A 12,472-nucleotide genomic window follows, 5' to 3' on the forward strand; every position below is an offset into this window, starting at 1 on the left:
CAGGACTCTGATGGAACAAGTCACTATAATGAAGGAGACGGAGTGTATTTGTACGCCATCGGGCCTCCGTTCCAGAAGTGGCCAACTGACACGGAAGCAAAGTAGACTATTGGGTCATTTACAGGTGCCATTACTAGTAACTACTGTAGGGTATTTGCTCATTTTGTTTGCTTTTTTCTTGGGTTTTGTCGGTGACATGGCCAAAGTGTGATCGTGCTCTTACACTTTGCACGTATTCCAGCTTATAGTTCAGCTCATTTCTTTGATTTTACATCTGCCTTTAAAAAAAAGGCAAAACAAAAAGCAAACAAAAAAGCAGACATAGCACATGAAAGGGGGCCAAACGCAGTCCAAAGTGGCTCTTGCCTGCCCGATTATAGCAAATCGCCCAATAAGAGATTCCATCTGAATCCCATTTTTCAGGGATTTACACAAAAAATGTGAAGCAGTTCTCAGTGAACAGCACAGTATGAACATGAACCTAGCCTTAGAGCCTCAAGGCGGTCCCACGTTGGGGTCTCAGTATGGGTATGTGCATCGGGGGCTCACACATAGTCAAATCTCCATCTAGTCTTGCATATTTCTGCAGCAGCATTGTGGATCACATTTTAAGAAAGGTGATAGACACATTGCAGAGAATATATGGGGACTTGTAGGAGATCTGCAAATGAAATGTCCAGTGGGCAAGAACCCCAAGAGGGTTTATACATGCACATAAGAGGAGAATCTGTAATACCCCAAAAACAGCTGGACATGAAATGAAGATAAGTCCAGTTTTCACCTTCTGCTGTGATTTCCAAATCCCTGCATTCTTATTTTCTTTACATTTTACACAACGTCCCTGTTTTGTTTTGTTTTTAAATTTGGGAAGTATTTCTTCCATCTTAACATGGATGAATCATTTTGTCCACTTTGTCCTATAGTCAGGACCTAATAAATGTGTTTATACAATACTACCTGCCAAGTAATTCATAGCACACCGAATAAAATCAAAAATCGGATTGATACCTTGGTCATGTAATAGTACTGTCTGAATATCATCAGAACATCTCCATTAATGTGAATTTCCTGATCTCCATATATATTCTCTGGACAAACTTCATATCCTGTTAATGCGCTTTCCCAGGGGAATTTTGCACCCTAAACAATGAAGAGAAATTTAGAATAATGTGATAATATCCAGTCTTATTTGTTACCAAGACATATGTAACCCATTCCGTTCTGGGCCAAGTCTCGATTTTGCGTATTCAATTTTTTCTCCACTTATTCTAAGAGACTTTTTATATATAATTTTATTTCAACACTGAAAAATGTTTTTTGTTTTTTTTTGCAGGACAAAATGTAGTTCTGAATGACACTATTCACTCTAATATATAAGGTACTCACAAAAAGTGAGAAAAATCCAAGAGAGATGAAATGGTATAAAAAAAAAATAACATTCAGGGCAGAGTATTTAAAAAGGCTGTCCACTACTTTTTTATTGATAACCTATCCTTAGGCTAGGTCTGATCGGTCGGGGTCAGACATGCAGTACCCCCGCTGATCAGCTGCGCTTTATGTCGGCGATTGATTGCAGAGCTGCTCAGTCTTCCGATTGTAGCCGGGTACAGCTGTTCGGCGGGGTGCCAGGTGTACGACCCCAGGCCGATCAGACATTGATGACCTATCCTAAGGATAGGTCATCAATGAAAAAGTACTGGACAACCTCTTTAAGTGACAGATCTCATAAGCAGCCTAGCTACCTATAAGAACAATGTGTAAAAATGGTTTGAAAATAAAGGTAAATGCAAACTACTTATTAGGACACATAAAACATTATACAGAGGGGGAGAGGCTCATTGCTTCAGACCTATCCATAGGGCAAAATTCGCTTAATCATAACATGGTCACCCATTTATTTGAATAGGAACCAAAAATACTACATTACTATTACTTGTGGCCACCAGCAGCACCCCTTGCCACAAGTGACTGGAGATTTCAGCATCCAGTCTCTCATCGCTGAGCTGTCTTTCTTTTCCAAATGGGTTGTCTATTTTGTAAGATCCCTTTAACAAATACTACATAAAGGCTCTGTCCATTGAAAACAAGTACGGTAATCACCTATCCACACTGATCGACGGTGGTAGTGGTCGTCTCACTGCTGGAACCTGTACTGATCGGCAGAATGGAGACTTTGGGTATGTGCACACGCTGCGGATTCTGCTGCGGATTCTGCTGCGGATCCGCAGCGGATTTGACGCTGCAGATCCGCAGCAGTTTTCCCTAAGTTTACAGTACCATGTAAACCTATGGGGAAAAAAAAAACTGCTGTGCACATGCTGCGGTAAAATCCGCGCGGAAACGCAGCGGATTATTTTCCGCAGCATGTCACTTCTTTCTGCGGATTCCGCAGCGGTTTTCAACCTGCACCAATAGGAAAGTGTAGTTGAAAACCCGCAGAAGAAACCACGTGAAAATCCGCAGTGAAATCCGCAGTGGTTTTGCACTGCGGATTTTCCAAATCCGCAGCAGAATCCGCAACGTGTGCACTTACCCTTTATCTCCGCTACAAAATAGAGTGACGGGTCAGATGTCTGATTGCTGCTACTTTCATTCCAAATGGGGCTGCTGGAAAAAGTTAACAGGACCACCCAGAAGCCCCATAGGGTATGAATAAAGTGCAGGTTGAGCATGTGCACTACGAGTCCATGCTAACGGGAGATTAGAATGGAGCGGCAATGCGCATATCGACCTGCACTCCATTCCTTATAGGGCTCCCGTGTGCTGATCAGTGAGGGGTCTCAGCGGTCAGAACAAAGAGAGGTGGTCACTTGCCTGCAATAGAAATCTCCTATAACTCTATAATAATCCTACAAGGCCTTTCGGCTGCAGACACAATACACTGGTCCGATAACTTACTTTATATCCTTGCTCCTCAGCATTGTGCAGAGCTCCCTCAAGTGTTCGAATCCGGTATTTAAGAATATGTCGAGCCATCTCAGGGTAAAACAGCAGAATATTCGGGTATATCCACGTGTCCTTCAATAATGGAGACACAAATCATTACAGTATGAGTCAAATAAAGCATATTTCAAGATTACTGTGCTTTTATTGTCAGACCAGGAACAGAATGCCGGTATTCTTTCACTAGCTGAATCATTCCCACTGAAAACAGGATTGATCCAAACATACTGTATATCTACAAGTTATAAGCCGGCCATACATGTGCTATAACTGTAGGCCTAAAAGAGCCACCTCTTCTCACTCCCACGATCTCTCGGCTTGGCCGATGGTTCATGCGTTTTCAATGGGCAGACAATAAAAAATACCTCCCACTGGTATCACAAATTATCACAAAATGCATTGCGGTCCGATCTCGGACATCTGAATGCACCCCAAGTGTGACACATAAGATAACATCATGGCTCAAAGTGAACTCTTACGTACTTGGTCCCAAAAAACATGACCCCAATAATCTTCATTTTGCTGACCATTGGACAGACCCCCAGGACTGATGCCATTGAAGTGTTCGTCAGATCCCAGCGGCGGTAAGGAGCTTAGTAAATAATAAAGACATCCAATGAGAGCCTGCTGAAGAATCAGGGGGCCTTCCACCGCGATACGGCTCCCCTCCCATAGCTGCGTCCATGCTTTTGCATGCAAAGAGAAAAGCCGTCCTTCATCAGCTAAAGAAAGGCCTTGATCAAATCTTTCTTTCACGTCTTTTTCAGTTTCTGAAACAGCTGTGAGGAACACCCATGTTTTTTCCTGCTCGGAGGAGAGGGTCAGACACTGGGGTACTGGAGTGTAGACCATGTGAACAGTCTTCAGAGGACAGGAGGGAACCTCAGGGGTTAGGGTGCTTCCATAAATGTACCTAAAAAGACAAAGTGTAACGATAATTGCTACAGATATCGTGTTGTGAAGAACAAAATAAGTCTCTGATCACATCAGGTTTGTGTATTTAGTGAGAGGAAGCCACCAGGAGTATGTGGTAACAAAAACATCAGACGACAGCTTTTGGCATAAGCCACTGAATAGGCATGCATTGCCCTTAGGCTCATATGGTAGAAAATTGTACAGTGTGTGGTCAATATTCTTCTGTACAATGCCTATGTACAGGAGATCGCTATTGACGCTCATAGTACCTGCCCGCAGATGGTAGAAGGACACCGTTTTAGCATCGTTGGGCAATAGGCACCCAATGATTAAGTTTGACTGGTTTGCTACAAACCCATGCTGGCTCTGGTTAATTACTGTATTCTTATCCAAGTACTTACATTCTTGATGTTTATTAATTTGTTCAAAGATTTTCCTGGTATAGAAGTAAGGCTCACTGGCCTGTAAATTCCTGGCTCCATCTTCCTTCTTTTTTTGAAGATAGGGACAACATTTGCCCTTCTCCAATCTTCTGGGACTTCGCCTGTTATCCAGGATTTTTCAAGGATTCTGGCAATTTCCTCTGCTAACTCGTTCAGTACCCTAGGAAGTAATTCATCTGGAGCAGGAGTTTTAAATTCATGTAAATTAGCTAAGTGTTCCCTCACCATCTCTCTGCTTATAGATAATGTGGATTCTTTTTTTTCCCTTTCGATAGCACCGTGAAGATCAATTGATGTTACAATTGCTTTCTTACAGAACTCAGATGCAAATTACCTGTCTGCTATGAAGCCCAGTTATGGGTTGGGCTTTATAGGACTAGTAAATGGTAGACACTGAGGCCTTCAGTACGGCCTCAGCTGCCACCACAATCTATGACATTCTGAGACCTCTTTGCAAGACGGAGGGGGGGGGAGGGGGGGGGGGGGGGAGAAATCAATGGGAGTCAGAAAGGGCAACCTCACCCTGATTCTAAGCCCATAAATGCCACTATCATGATTGATAGCATCATCTTAAACGTTGCTGGCTACATACAGTGATCTCAGCACCTGAGCCCACTCCATTCAGCAACTGTCCATACTCACCATTACTGTCACCAAGGGATTACTCGGAGCGGAAATTCCTTATCTGATACACAAGAGTCAGCTCCTTGCAAGACATTTTGGTTGGGACAGAGAGTAGTCATGGAGGAGGTCATGGTGACACATGTCAATAAAATCTGAAGATTGACTGAAAACAGACATATTATAATATAGTATCTAATATTACCTGCCCAGATAATGCAGCATACACAGGCCACAACGTATTCGTATAGTATAGTAGAATGACTCTGAACAACCTCACTGCCCAGCTGGAGAGACCATTTTGGACTACAAATCCTTTTTATAAAGCCTCATAAATAAGTAATCAAATGAATAGGTTCTGTATTAATACTCACTTAGCGTTACAGTAGTCAGGACCTCCCCGGAGATCTAGGTCTTGGCTTTCCGCCTTAAAATTGACTTCAAGCTTGACACAAACAGGGCTGGAACCTCTTAAGGTTATCATATTGACCAAGAGATGTCTGTGCAAACGATGAGCAAAGAGCTGCTGTCTGGCTGTGAATGTGGAGCACTGGATGGTATGGCTAAATGTTCCTGAAAGCACATAAAAGAATGAAAAATGACAAAAACCGCAGAAAAAGAAACTAACGCATGTACAAAATGTTACTGCTGGAATCAGAAATGCAATTTTTTCTATTTAAAAAACATATAAAGTCGGATATTTCACTCCTTTGTATCCACTCCTGTCTTTGATCAAAAACTACGGGTGTGAATTTGGTTAAATTAGGCAGAGAGCAGAGAAATCATTAAAAATAAAATGCTCTTTTCAGGAACTGTACCTTACTCAACTCAATTATTATCAAAAAGCTTCCAACACTTACCTGATTTTACATCTAGAGAGAAGCTTTCCTCTATAAGTTCTTCCTTCCTTATACAGAGGCGGACATGGAGAGGGCTGGGAACATCTGCTCTGTGACAGTCACCTACTGACCCATTGTAGATGCCATTTACATGCAACACCTCTCCATAGACCCTTGTGCCCAAATACCCGTTTGCCATTGTTGCCATGAGTCGGGAGTCTGAAGGTAAAGATTTGGTTGAGAATATCCAGGGGTCGTCTTCTATGTCCAACATTTCTTTATTATTTATCATCTGCAAATAAATACACAAAGTAATATCAGTGTCACAAAGAAAACATTGTAACTTAGAAGAAGGCATGATCCACTGAGGTCAGAGATTGGTTGTAAAAAAATCACCAGAAGTCTAAGTGCCGTGACCATAGCGGCAGACCACTTGGACACTATGGGGCCTGTGGGTCGGGTGCTAGCACTGGCCCCTTCCGACTTTCCACTGTATCCACATCCCGGATGCAGTTACAGGTGAAAGCAAAGATGGAAGAGGAAGCCGTCAGCTGAAACTCCCATCTCCATCATTCTCCTTGGCGTCCGACGTCTCAGCGTAGCGGGCACAACGATGTCATCGCGACCACTGGAGACCACGCGCTGCAGAGACTGCAGTATCGAGGGAACGAAGAGAGCGCTTTTTTTTTTTCTAACCAATGAGTACTTTGTGGGGGCCATCATACTATTTAAAAGGCTATGTGGGGGTCTTTCACACGATTTTGAGGGCTATATAGGGGCCATCATACTATTTGGAAGAGCATCATACTATGTGGAGGGGTATGTGGAGGCCATCAAGTTATTTGGAGTGCTATGTGGGGATATCATGCTACTTGAGGGGCTATCATACTATATGGAGTGCTATGTGAAGGTCATCATACTATTTGGGAGAGCATCATATTATTTGGAGGACTATGTAGAGGCCATCATGATATTTGGAGTGCTATGTGGGGATATCATGCTACTTGAGGGGCTATCACACTGTATGGAGTGCTATGTGGGGGCTATCATACTATTTGGGAGAGCATCATACTATTTGGAGGTCTTCATGTTATTTGGAGTGCTATGTGGGGATATAATGCTGCTAGAGGGGCTATCATACTGTATGGAGTGCTATTTGGGAGAGCATCATATTATTTGGAGGACAATTATAATATTTGGAGGACTATGTGGGGGCCAATTATACTGTTTGGAAGGCTGTGTGGTGGGCCAATTAGAAGGTATGCAGGGTTGTGTCCGGTCCGTTACACTGTGTGGAGGGTTGTATAGGGGCTAGTAAGTGTCATTATAGTGTGTGCAGGCTATTATATAGTGTGGAGGGTTGCGTGGGTGCCACTAGACTGAATGGAGGGCCTACATACTGTATGGAGGGCTGTGTGGGGGCCATCATACTGTGTTGGGGGTCACTGTGGAGGCATCATACTTTGCGGTGGGTACTGTAGGGTTATCATTCTGTGCATGTGACTGGTACTGTGCTGGAATTCACTGTGGAGGTATCTTACTGTGTTTGGGGGGCACATTTGTTGGCATTATACTTTGTGGGAGCCATGAAAATATCTTCCACAGGGGTAATATTACTTTGTAATGACTGCAAACTTGTGTGGTATGCGCGCCGTGAACCTCCTGAATATTTAAAAAAAAAATTGCAGGGGGTGAGTATAGTACAATTAGGACTTCTGTTATGTTGCCCCACGATTTCTATGTACATCCCTTTCTGTAACATCTTCAGCCAATGTTAAAGGGATTCAGTCACACCCAAAAATGTATATTAAACCTATCCCTTCTAAAAAAAAAAAAAATAAAAAAAAAAAAAATCTTACTTTACATTCAGATGAACATGAAAGTGCACCTCTTCAATTTGCATTTAGGGGACTTCCCCTACTTAATTTTTAAATGAGTTGCCCAGTGCTAGACAACCCCTAGAAAGTCCCTTCAGCAAATTTTCCTCCTGGGAGCTGCTGATGAGGGTGTGCACGGAGCAACTATAGTCACCGCTTACTGTACTGTGAGCAGCGGCTGTAAGCGCAACCCGCCACTTTGATTGACCGTCCTCTTGCATCTGTGCAGAGCCTTATGCCAATCAAATTGTCGGGTGTGCTTACAGCCGCAGTTCACTGTATAGAGAGCAGTGCTGTGAGCCATGTCTGTAATCGATCCATGTACGATCCCCATGACTGAAAGCCGGCGGCTCCCAGTAGGAAAGAAGTGCGTGCTTTCACTAAGGCTACTTTCACACTTGCGTTTTTTGTTTTCTGTCGCAATCTGTCGTTTTGGGTAAAAAACGGATCCTTCAAATGTCCCCGCAGGATGCGTTTTTTACCCATTGACTTGTATTGCCGACGGATCACGACGTATGGACATACGTCGCGTCCGTCGTGCACTGGATCTGCCGTGTTTTGGCGGACCGTCGGCACGAAAAAACGTTCAAGTGAACGTTTTTTCATACGTCAGATCCGCCATTTCCGACCGCACATGCGCGGCCGGAACGACGCCCCCTCCTCTCCGGACTTTAGAATGGGCAGCGGATGCGTTGAAAAACTGCATCCGCTGCCCACGTCGTGCATAATTTTCACGTGCGTTGGGCCGACGGTTTGCGACGGCCCCGTACGGAAGCAAATGTGAAAGAAGCCTAAGGCAGCCAGACGGAGCAATGCTAGTAGAGCGTACGCCGCCACTCGGCATTAATTTGACCAGCGGACTTTGCCATGCCCCCTGTTGCTCCAACTTTGTCGAAGCTGGGGAGAAAATTGTGTAAACACAACAAAAGTGTTTTTTTTTGTTGTTGTTTTTTACAGCAAACAAGTTTGCACAAAAAAAAAATATGACTTTCAAAGCGTTTTCTCCCCAGAAATCTGTTGAAAAAGCTTTGATGAATCTCCCCCTCATCTGCAGGTAAATCGCGTTTTCCAAAGAGACATAGATACTCACCTCCCACCGTGCCAACGATGTCGGCGCTGCTGTTTCTGGTGAGTGACGGGACATTGATGGGTCGTGTGAGTGCTGCAGACAATCAGCGGCTGGTCGGAACAGCAGCGCCAACATCGCTGGCACCACAAGTTTTTATTTTACTCAGGGGCATGTAAGAAGGAGTTGTCCAAGTAGTGCAGAAAGGGACAAGGTGTAAAAAAAAAAGGGTAAAACATTGATAAATTTGATGCATGCGTTGATGATGAGGAGATGTCGCCAACTGTGCAAATAATGGGCACTAATGCAAAAATGTCGCCCACTGAGCCCAAATATTGGTGCAAATCCAAAAGTGCATTCAGGGGGGACGTGGAGGACACGTGGAAGGGTGCAGCCCGAAAAATGGGAACACAGGACCCTCCCTGATGGCCATCCCTGAAAGCTGGCACCTCTGCAGTCAGGTATTCCACGCAGGACGTTACCTCTGTGCACGGTGCTTCCTGCAGATACAATATGTCAGTCCTGGCCCCTCCGTGAAAATCTCACGAGAACCGGAAGATAACTTTTCTCCTAGGGAAGCAGAGACGTGACGCGTTCCGTCCGGGGGAGATGGACACCGCCCGACTGCACCGAGTGTCTCTGCCGCTGTATAGGTTCTGCTCGTCTGCCTGATTACAACCAATCAGGTTGCAGCTTTCACTTCAAAAAACGTCTTCTACACCATGTAAGCTGTGATCTGATTGGTTGCTATGAGCAGTGGCTCTAGCTTTCCTTAGCAACACTTTTAATAAATGGCCGCTGACCTCTTTCAGATGTTTTATGTATGGTAGGAAAGAGGACAAACTGTGTGTTGTGACTAAACAATGCAGCTGTTACTACTTTTAGTTTACAAATAGTGTTAAAAATGATGAAGGGAAAAGCTGACCTGGTTACCACAGGCAGCTACTCTTTACACTAGGTGAATACAGCCAAGAGTATCAGCATTTCTAAAACCCTCCCTGCCTTTTAAAAAGATGCTCTGTATAATGTGTGCACTATATGGCGGTATTACAGTAGGTCATTTTATGAAATGTATATGTACATATAAAACAATGAACCTATACCAACATACAGTGATTGTATTTACAGTTCTGGATATTCCAAGTGTAACCGCATGATTTAATTTACAGTGTTTAGGAAATGAAATATTTCACTTAAAGAAAAAAGGTTTTTGTCTCATTTTTATTTTAAAAACTTTTAAAATGGAACCAGTCATTAGATTTATACTGCCGAACCACAGACAGCGTGAATCACGCACTAGCTGCTCAACTGCATCCAGGTATGTTTTACACTGGAACGCTGCGGTACTTTAGAGTAATCATAGTTAATAGTGACGAGCGAATGTGGTCAGATAAGGTGTTATCTGAGCATGCTCGGGTGCTAACAGTGTCTTCAGCGTGTTCGAATAATATGTTCCAGTCCTCGCGGCTGCATGTCTCGCAGCTGGACAGCTGTAAGGGATACCCTGTTTGTTAGGCAATTTCTGCATGTGTTTTGGCTGTCTAACAGCCGTGAGACATGCAGCCGCGAGGACTGGAACATATTATTCGAACACGCTGAAGACACTCTGTTAGCACCCGAGCATGCTCAGATAACACCTTATCCCAGCATTCTCGCTCATCACCAATAGTTGAGGCTTATTTTGACATCCGAGAACCGCCCGCTAATCCACAGACTGGCCATGGCCCACGGCTCTCCTGACCCCGGTGTGATAGCTTCATGTATTTCTATTTTGGCTGTCCCGCTCGAGTTAGGAGAGACACAGCCAGTCTGTGCATTACTGTCCAATCTCTGACAGATTTGCACTGAAGTCTGAGAGACCCATTAGAAAAGTTGTCCAGTAGTGAGTACAAGTTTTCATTATCCGAGTTTGCCCAGGGTGCTCGGGTACACACCAAGTTTTATCGCGGGTGCTAGGGTGACATGTTCAAGTCCCCGCGGCCACATGTTTCGCAGCTGTTAGACAGAAAAAACATGCAGTATTGCCTGATAAACACAGGCAATTCTCACATGTTTCATTGCTGTCTAATAGCCACGAAACATGTGGCCGCGGGGACTTGAACATGTCACCCTAGCACCCGCGATACTTGGTGTGTACCCGAGCACCCTGGGCAAACTCGGGTAATGAGAACTTGGGCTCTTCACTACCAGCCAGGTTCCATAGGGAGAGGTCTTACTAGTCCTATGCAGCCCCTGCGCTAGTCCTCTTGACTGACAGATCCCTTCCTTTGTGTACACATAGGGTGAGACCTGTAAGTCAACAGAAGCGGGTCAGGGGCCCACCTTGGACTAGTTAGTCAAGACTAAGGCTGTGTGCACACGATGCTTATTTAGTGTGGATCCGCAGCGCTTTTTTCTGCGCAGAAACGCTGCAGTTCCGCAAAGTGATTTACAGTACAATGTAAATCAATTGAAAAAAAATGCTGTGCTAATGCTGCAGAAAAATCCGCATGAAAACCGCTGTGTATCAAAAGTAGTAGCATGTCACTTCTTTTGTGCGGAACTACAGCTTTTCTGAACCCTTCCGTTATAGAAATCCGCAGGGGTAAAAAACGCAGAATATCCGTACAAAATCCGCATCAAATCGGCAACAAAAACGCGCAAAATCTGCATAAAAACGCATCAAATCTGCACCTGCTTTTTCTGCCAGGAGATGCGGATTTTGTGCAGAAAATTCTACACCCCAATCCGCAACGTGTGCACATAGCCTTAAACCCAGTTTCTTAAAAAACAAACATACAATGTCTAAGGCCAGTCTCACACGTCCAGATAATTCCGGTACCGGAAAAATCGGTACCGGAGTTATCCGTGTCCGCGTGCTCACGTGGCAGCCGTGTGCCGCCCGTGTGCCGACTGAGGAACACACGGACCGTGCAGGAGACAGTGCTAGAGTTAAGCGCTGTCCCCCCTGCGTGTGGTGCTGAAGCCGGTATTTATTCCTTCTCCCCAGCAGCGTTCGCTGGAGAGAAGGAAAGACAAATCAAGGTTTTTTTTTTGTGTGTGTTTAAAATAAAGTTCCTGGTCACCTCCCACCCCCTGTGCGCCCGCCTGTTTGCATTAAAATACTCACCCAGCTCCCGCGATGCCTCCTCTCAGCGCCGCAGCTTGTCCTGTATGAGCGGTCACGTGGTGCCGCTCATTACAGGGATGAATATGCGGCTCCACCCCTATGGGAGGTGGAGCCGCATATTCATCCCTGTAATGAGCGGCACCACGTGACCGCTCATACAGGACAAGCTGCGGCGCTGAGAGGAGGCATCGCGGGAGCTGGGTGAGTATTTTAATGCAAACAGGCGGGCGCACAGGGGGTGGGAGGCGGGAGGTGACTGGGAACTTTATTTGAAACACAAAAAAAAAACAAAAACCTTGATTTGTCATTCCTCTCCAGCGAACGCTGCTGGGGAGAAGGAATGAATACCGGCTTCAGCACCACACGCAGGGGGGACAGCGCTTACTGTAGCGCTGTCTCCTGCACGGTCCGTGTGGTCCTCAGTCGGCACACAGGCGGCACACGGACAGCATCCGTGTGCGGTACGTGTTTACACGGACCCATTGACTTTGATGGGTCCGTGTGATCCGTGCGCTCCCACGAACACTGAGATATCTCCGTGTTTTGCAAACGGACACACGGTCCGTGAAAACACGCTGACATGTGCAGAGACACATTTATTTTAATGTGTCTACGTGAGTCAGTGTCTCCAGTACGTGAGGAAACTGTCACCACACGTA

At 45.0% G+C, this 12,472-nt stretch overlaps 1 protein-coding gene across 1 annotated transcript in view; it reads right to left on the minus strand.

Moving 5' to 3' along the window:
• PGGHG (protein-glucosylgalactosylhydroxylysine glucosidase) overlaps positions 1 to 9,329 on the minus strand; it is a 44,010-nt gene extending 34,681 nt beyond the window's left edge. The window contains exons 1-6 of the mRNA XM_077287410.1: positions 9,187 to 9,329; positions 5,783 to 6,053; positions 5,297 to 5,495; positions 3,427 to 3,856; positions 2,899 to 3,018; positions 1,009 to 1,140 (exon numbers count right to left, since the gene is read on the minus strand). Of these exons, the coding sequence (XP_077143525.1) occupies positions 1,009 to 1,140; positions 2,899 to 3,018; positions 3,427 to 3,856; positions 5,297 to 5,495; positions 5,783 to 6,053 (1,152 nt within the window). The 5' untranslated portion in view covers positions 9,187 to 9,329. The remainder of the gene's footprint in view (positions 1 to 1,008; positions 1,141 to 2,898; positions 3,019 to 3,426; positions 3,857 to 5,296; positions 5,496 to 5,782; positions 6,054 to 9,186) is intronic.
• Positions 9,330 to 12,472: the final 3,143 nt, after the last annotated feature.

This window comes from Ranitomeya variabilis, chromosome 2, assembly GCF_051348905.1.
Source record: "Ranitomeya variabilis isolate aRanVar5 chromosome 2, aRanVar5.hap1, whole genome shotgun sequence".
Classification (NCBI taxonomy): domain Eukaryota; kingdom Metazoa; phylum Chordata; class Amphibia; order Anura; family Dendrobatidae; genus Ranitomeya; species Ranitomeya variabilis.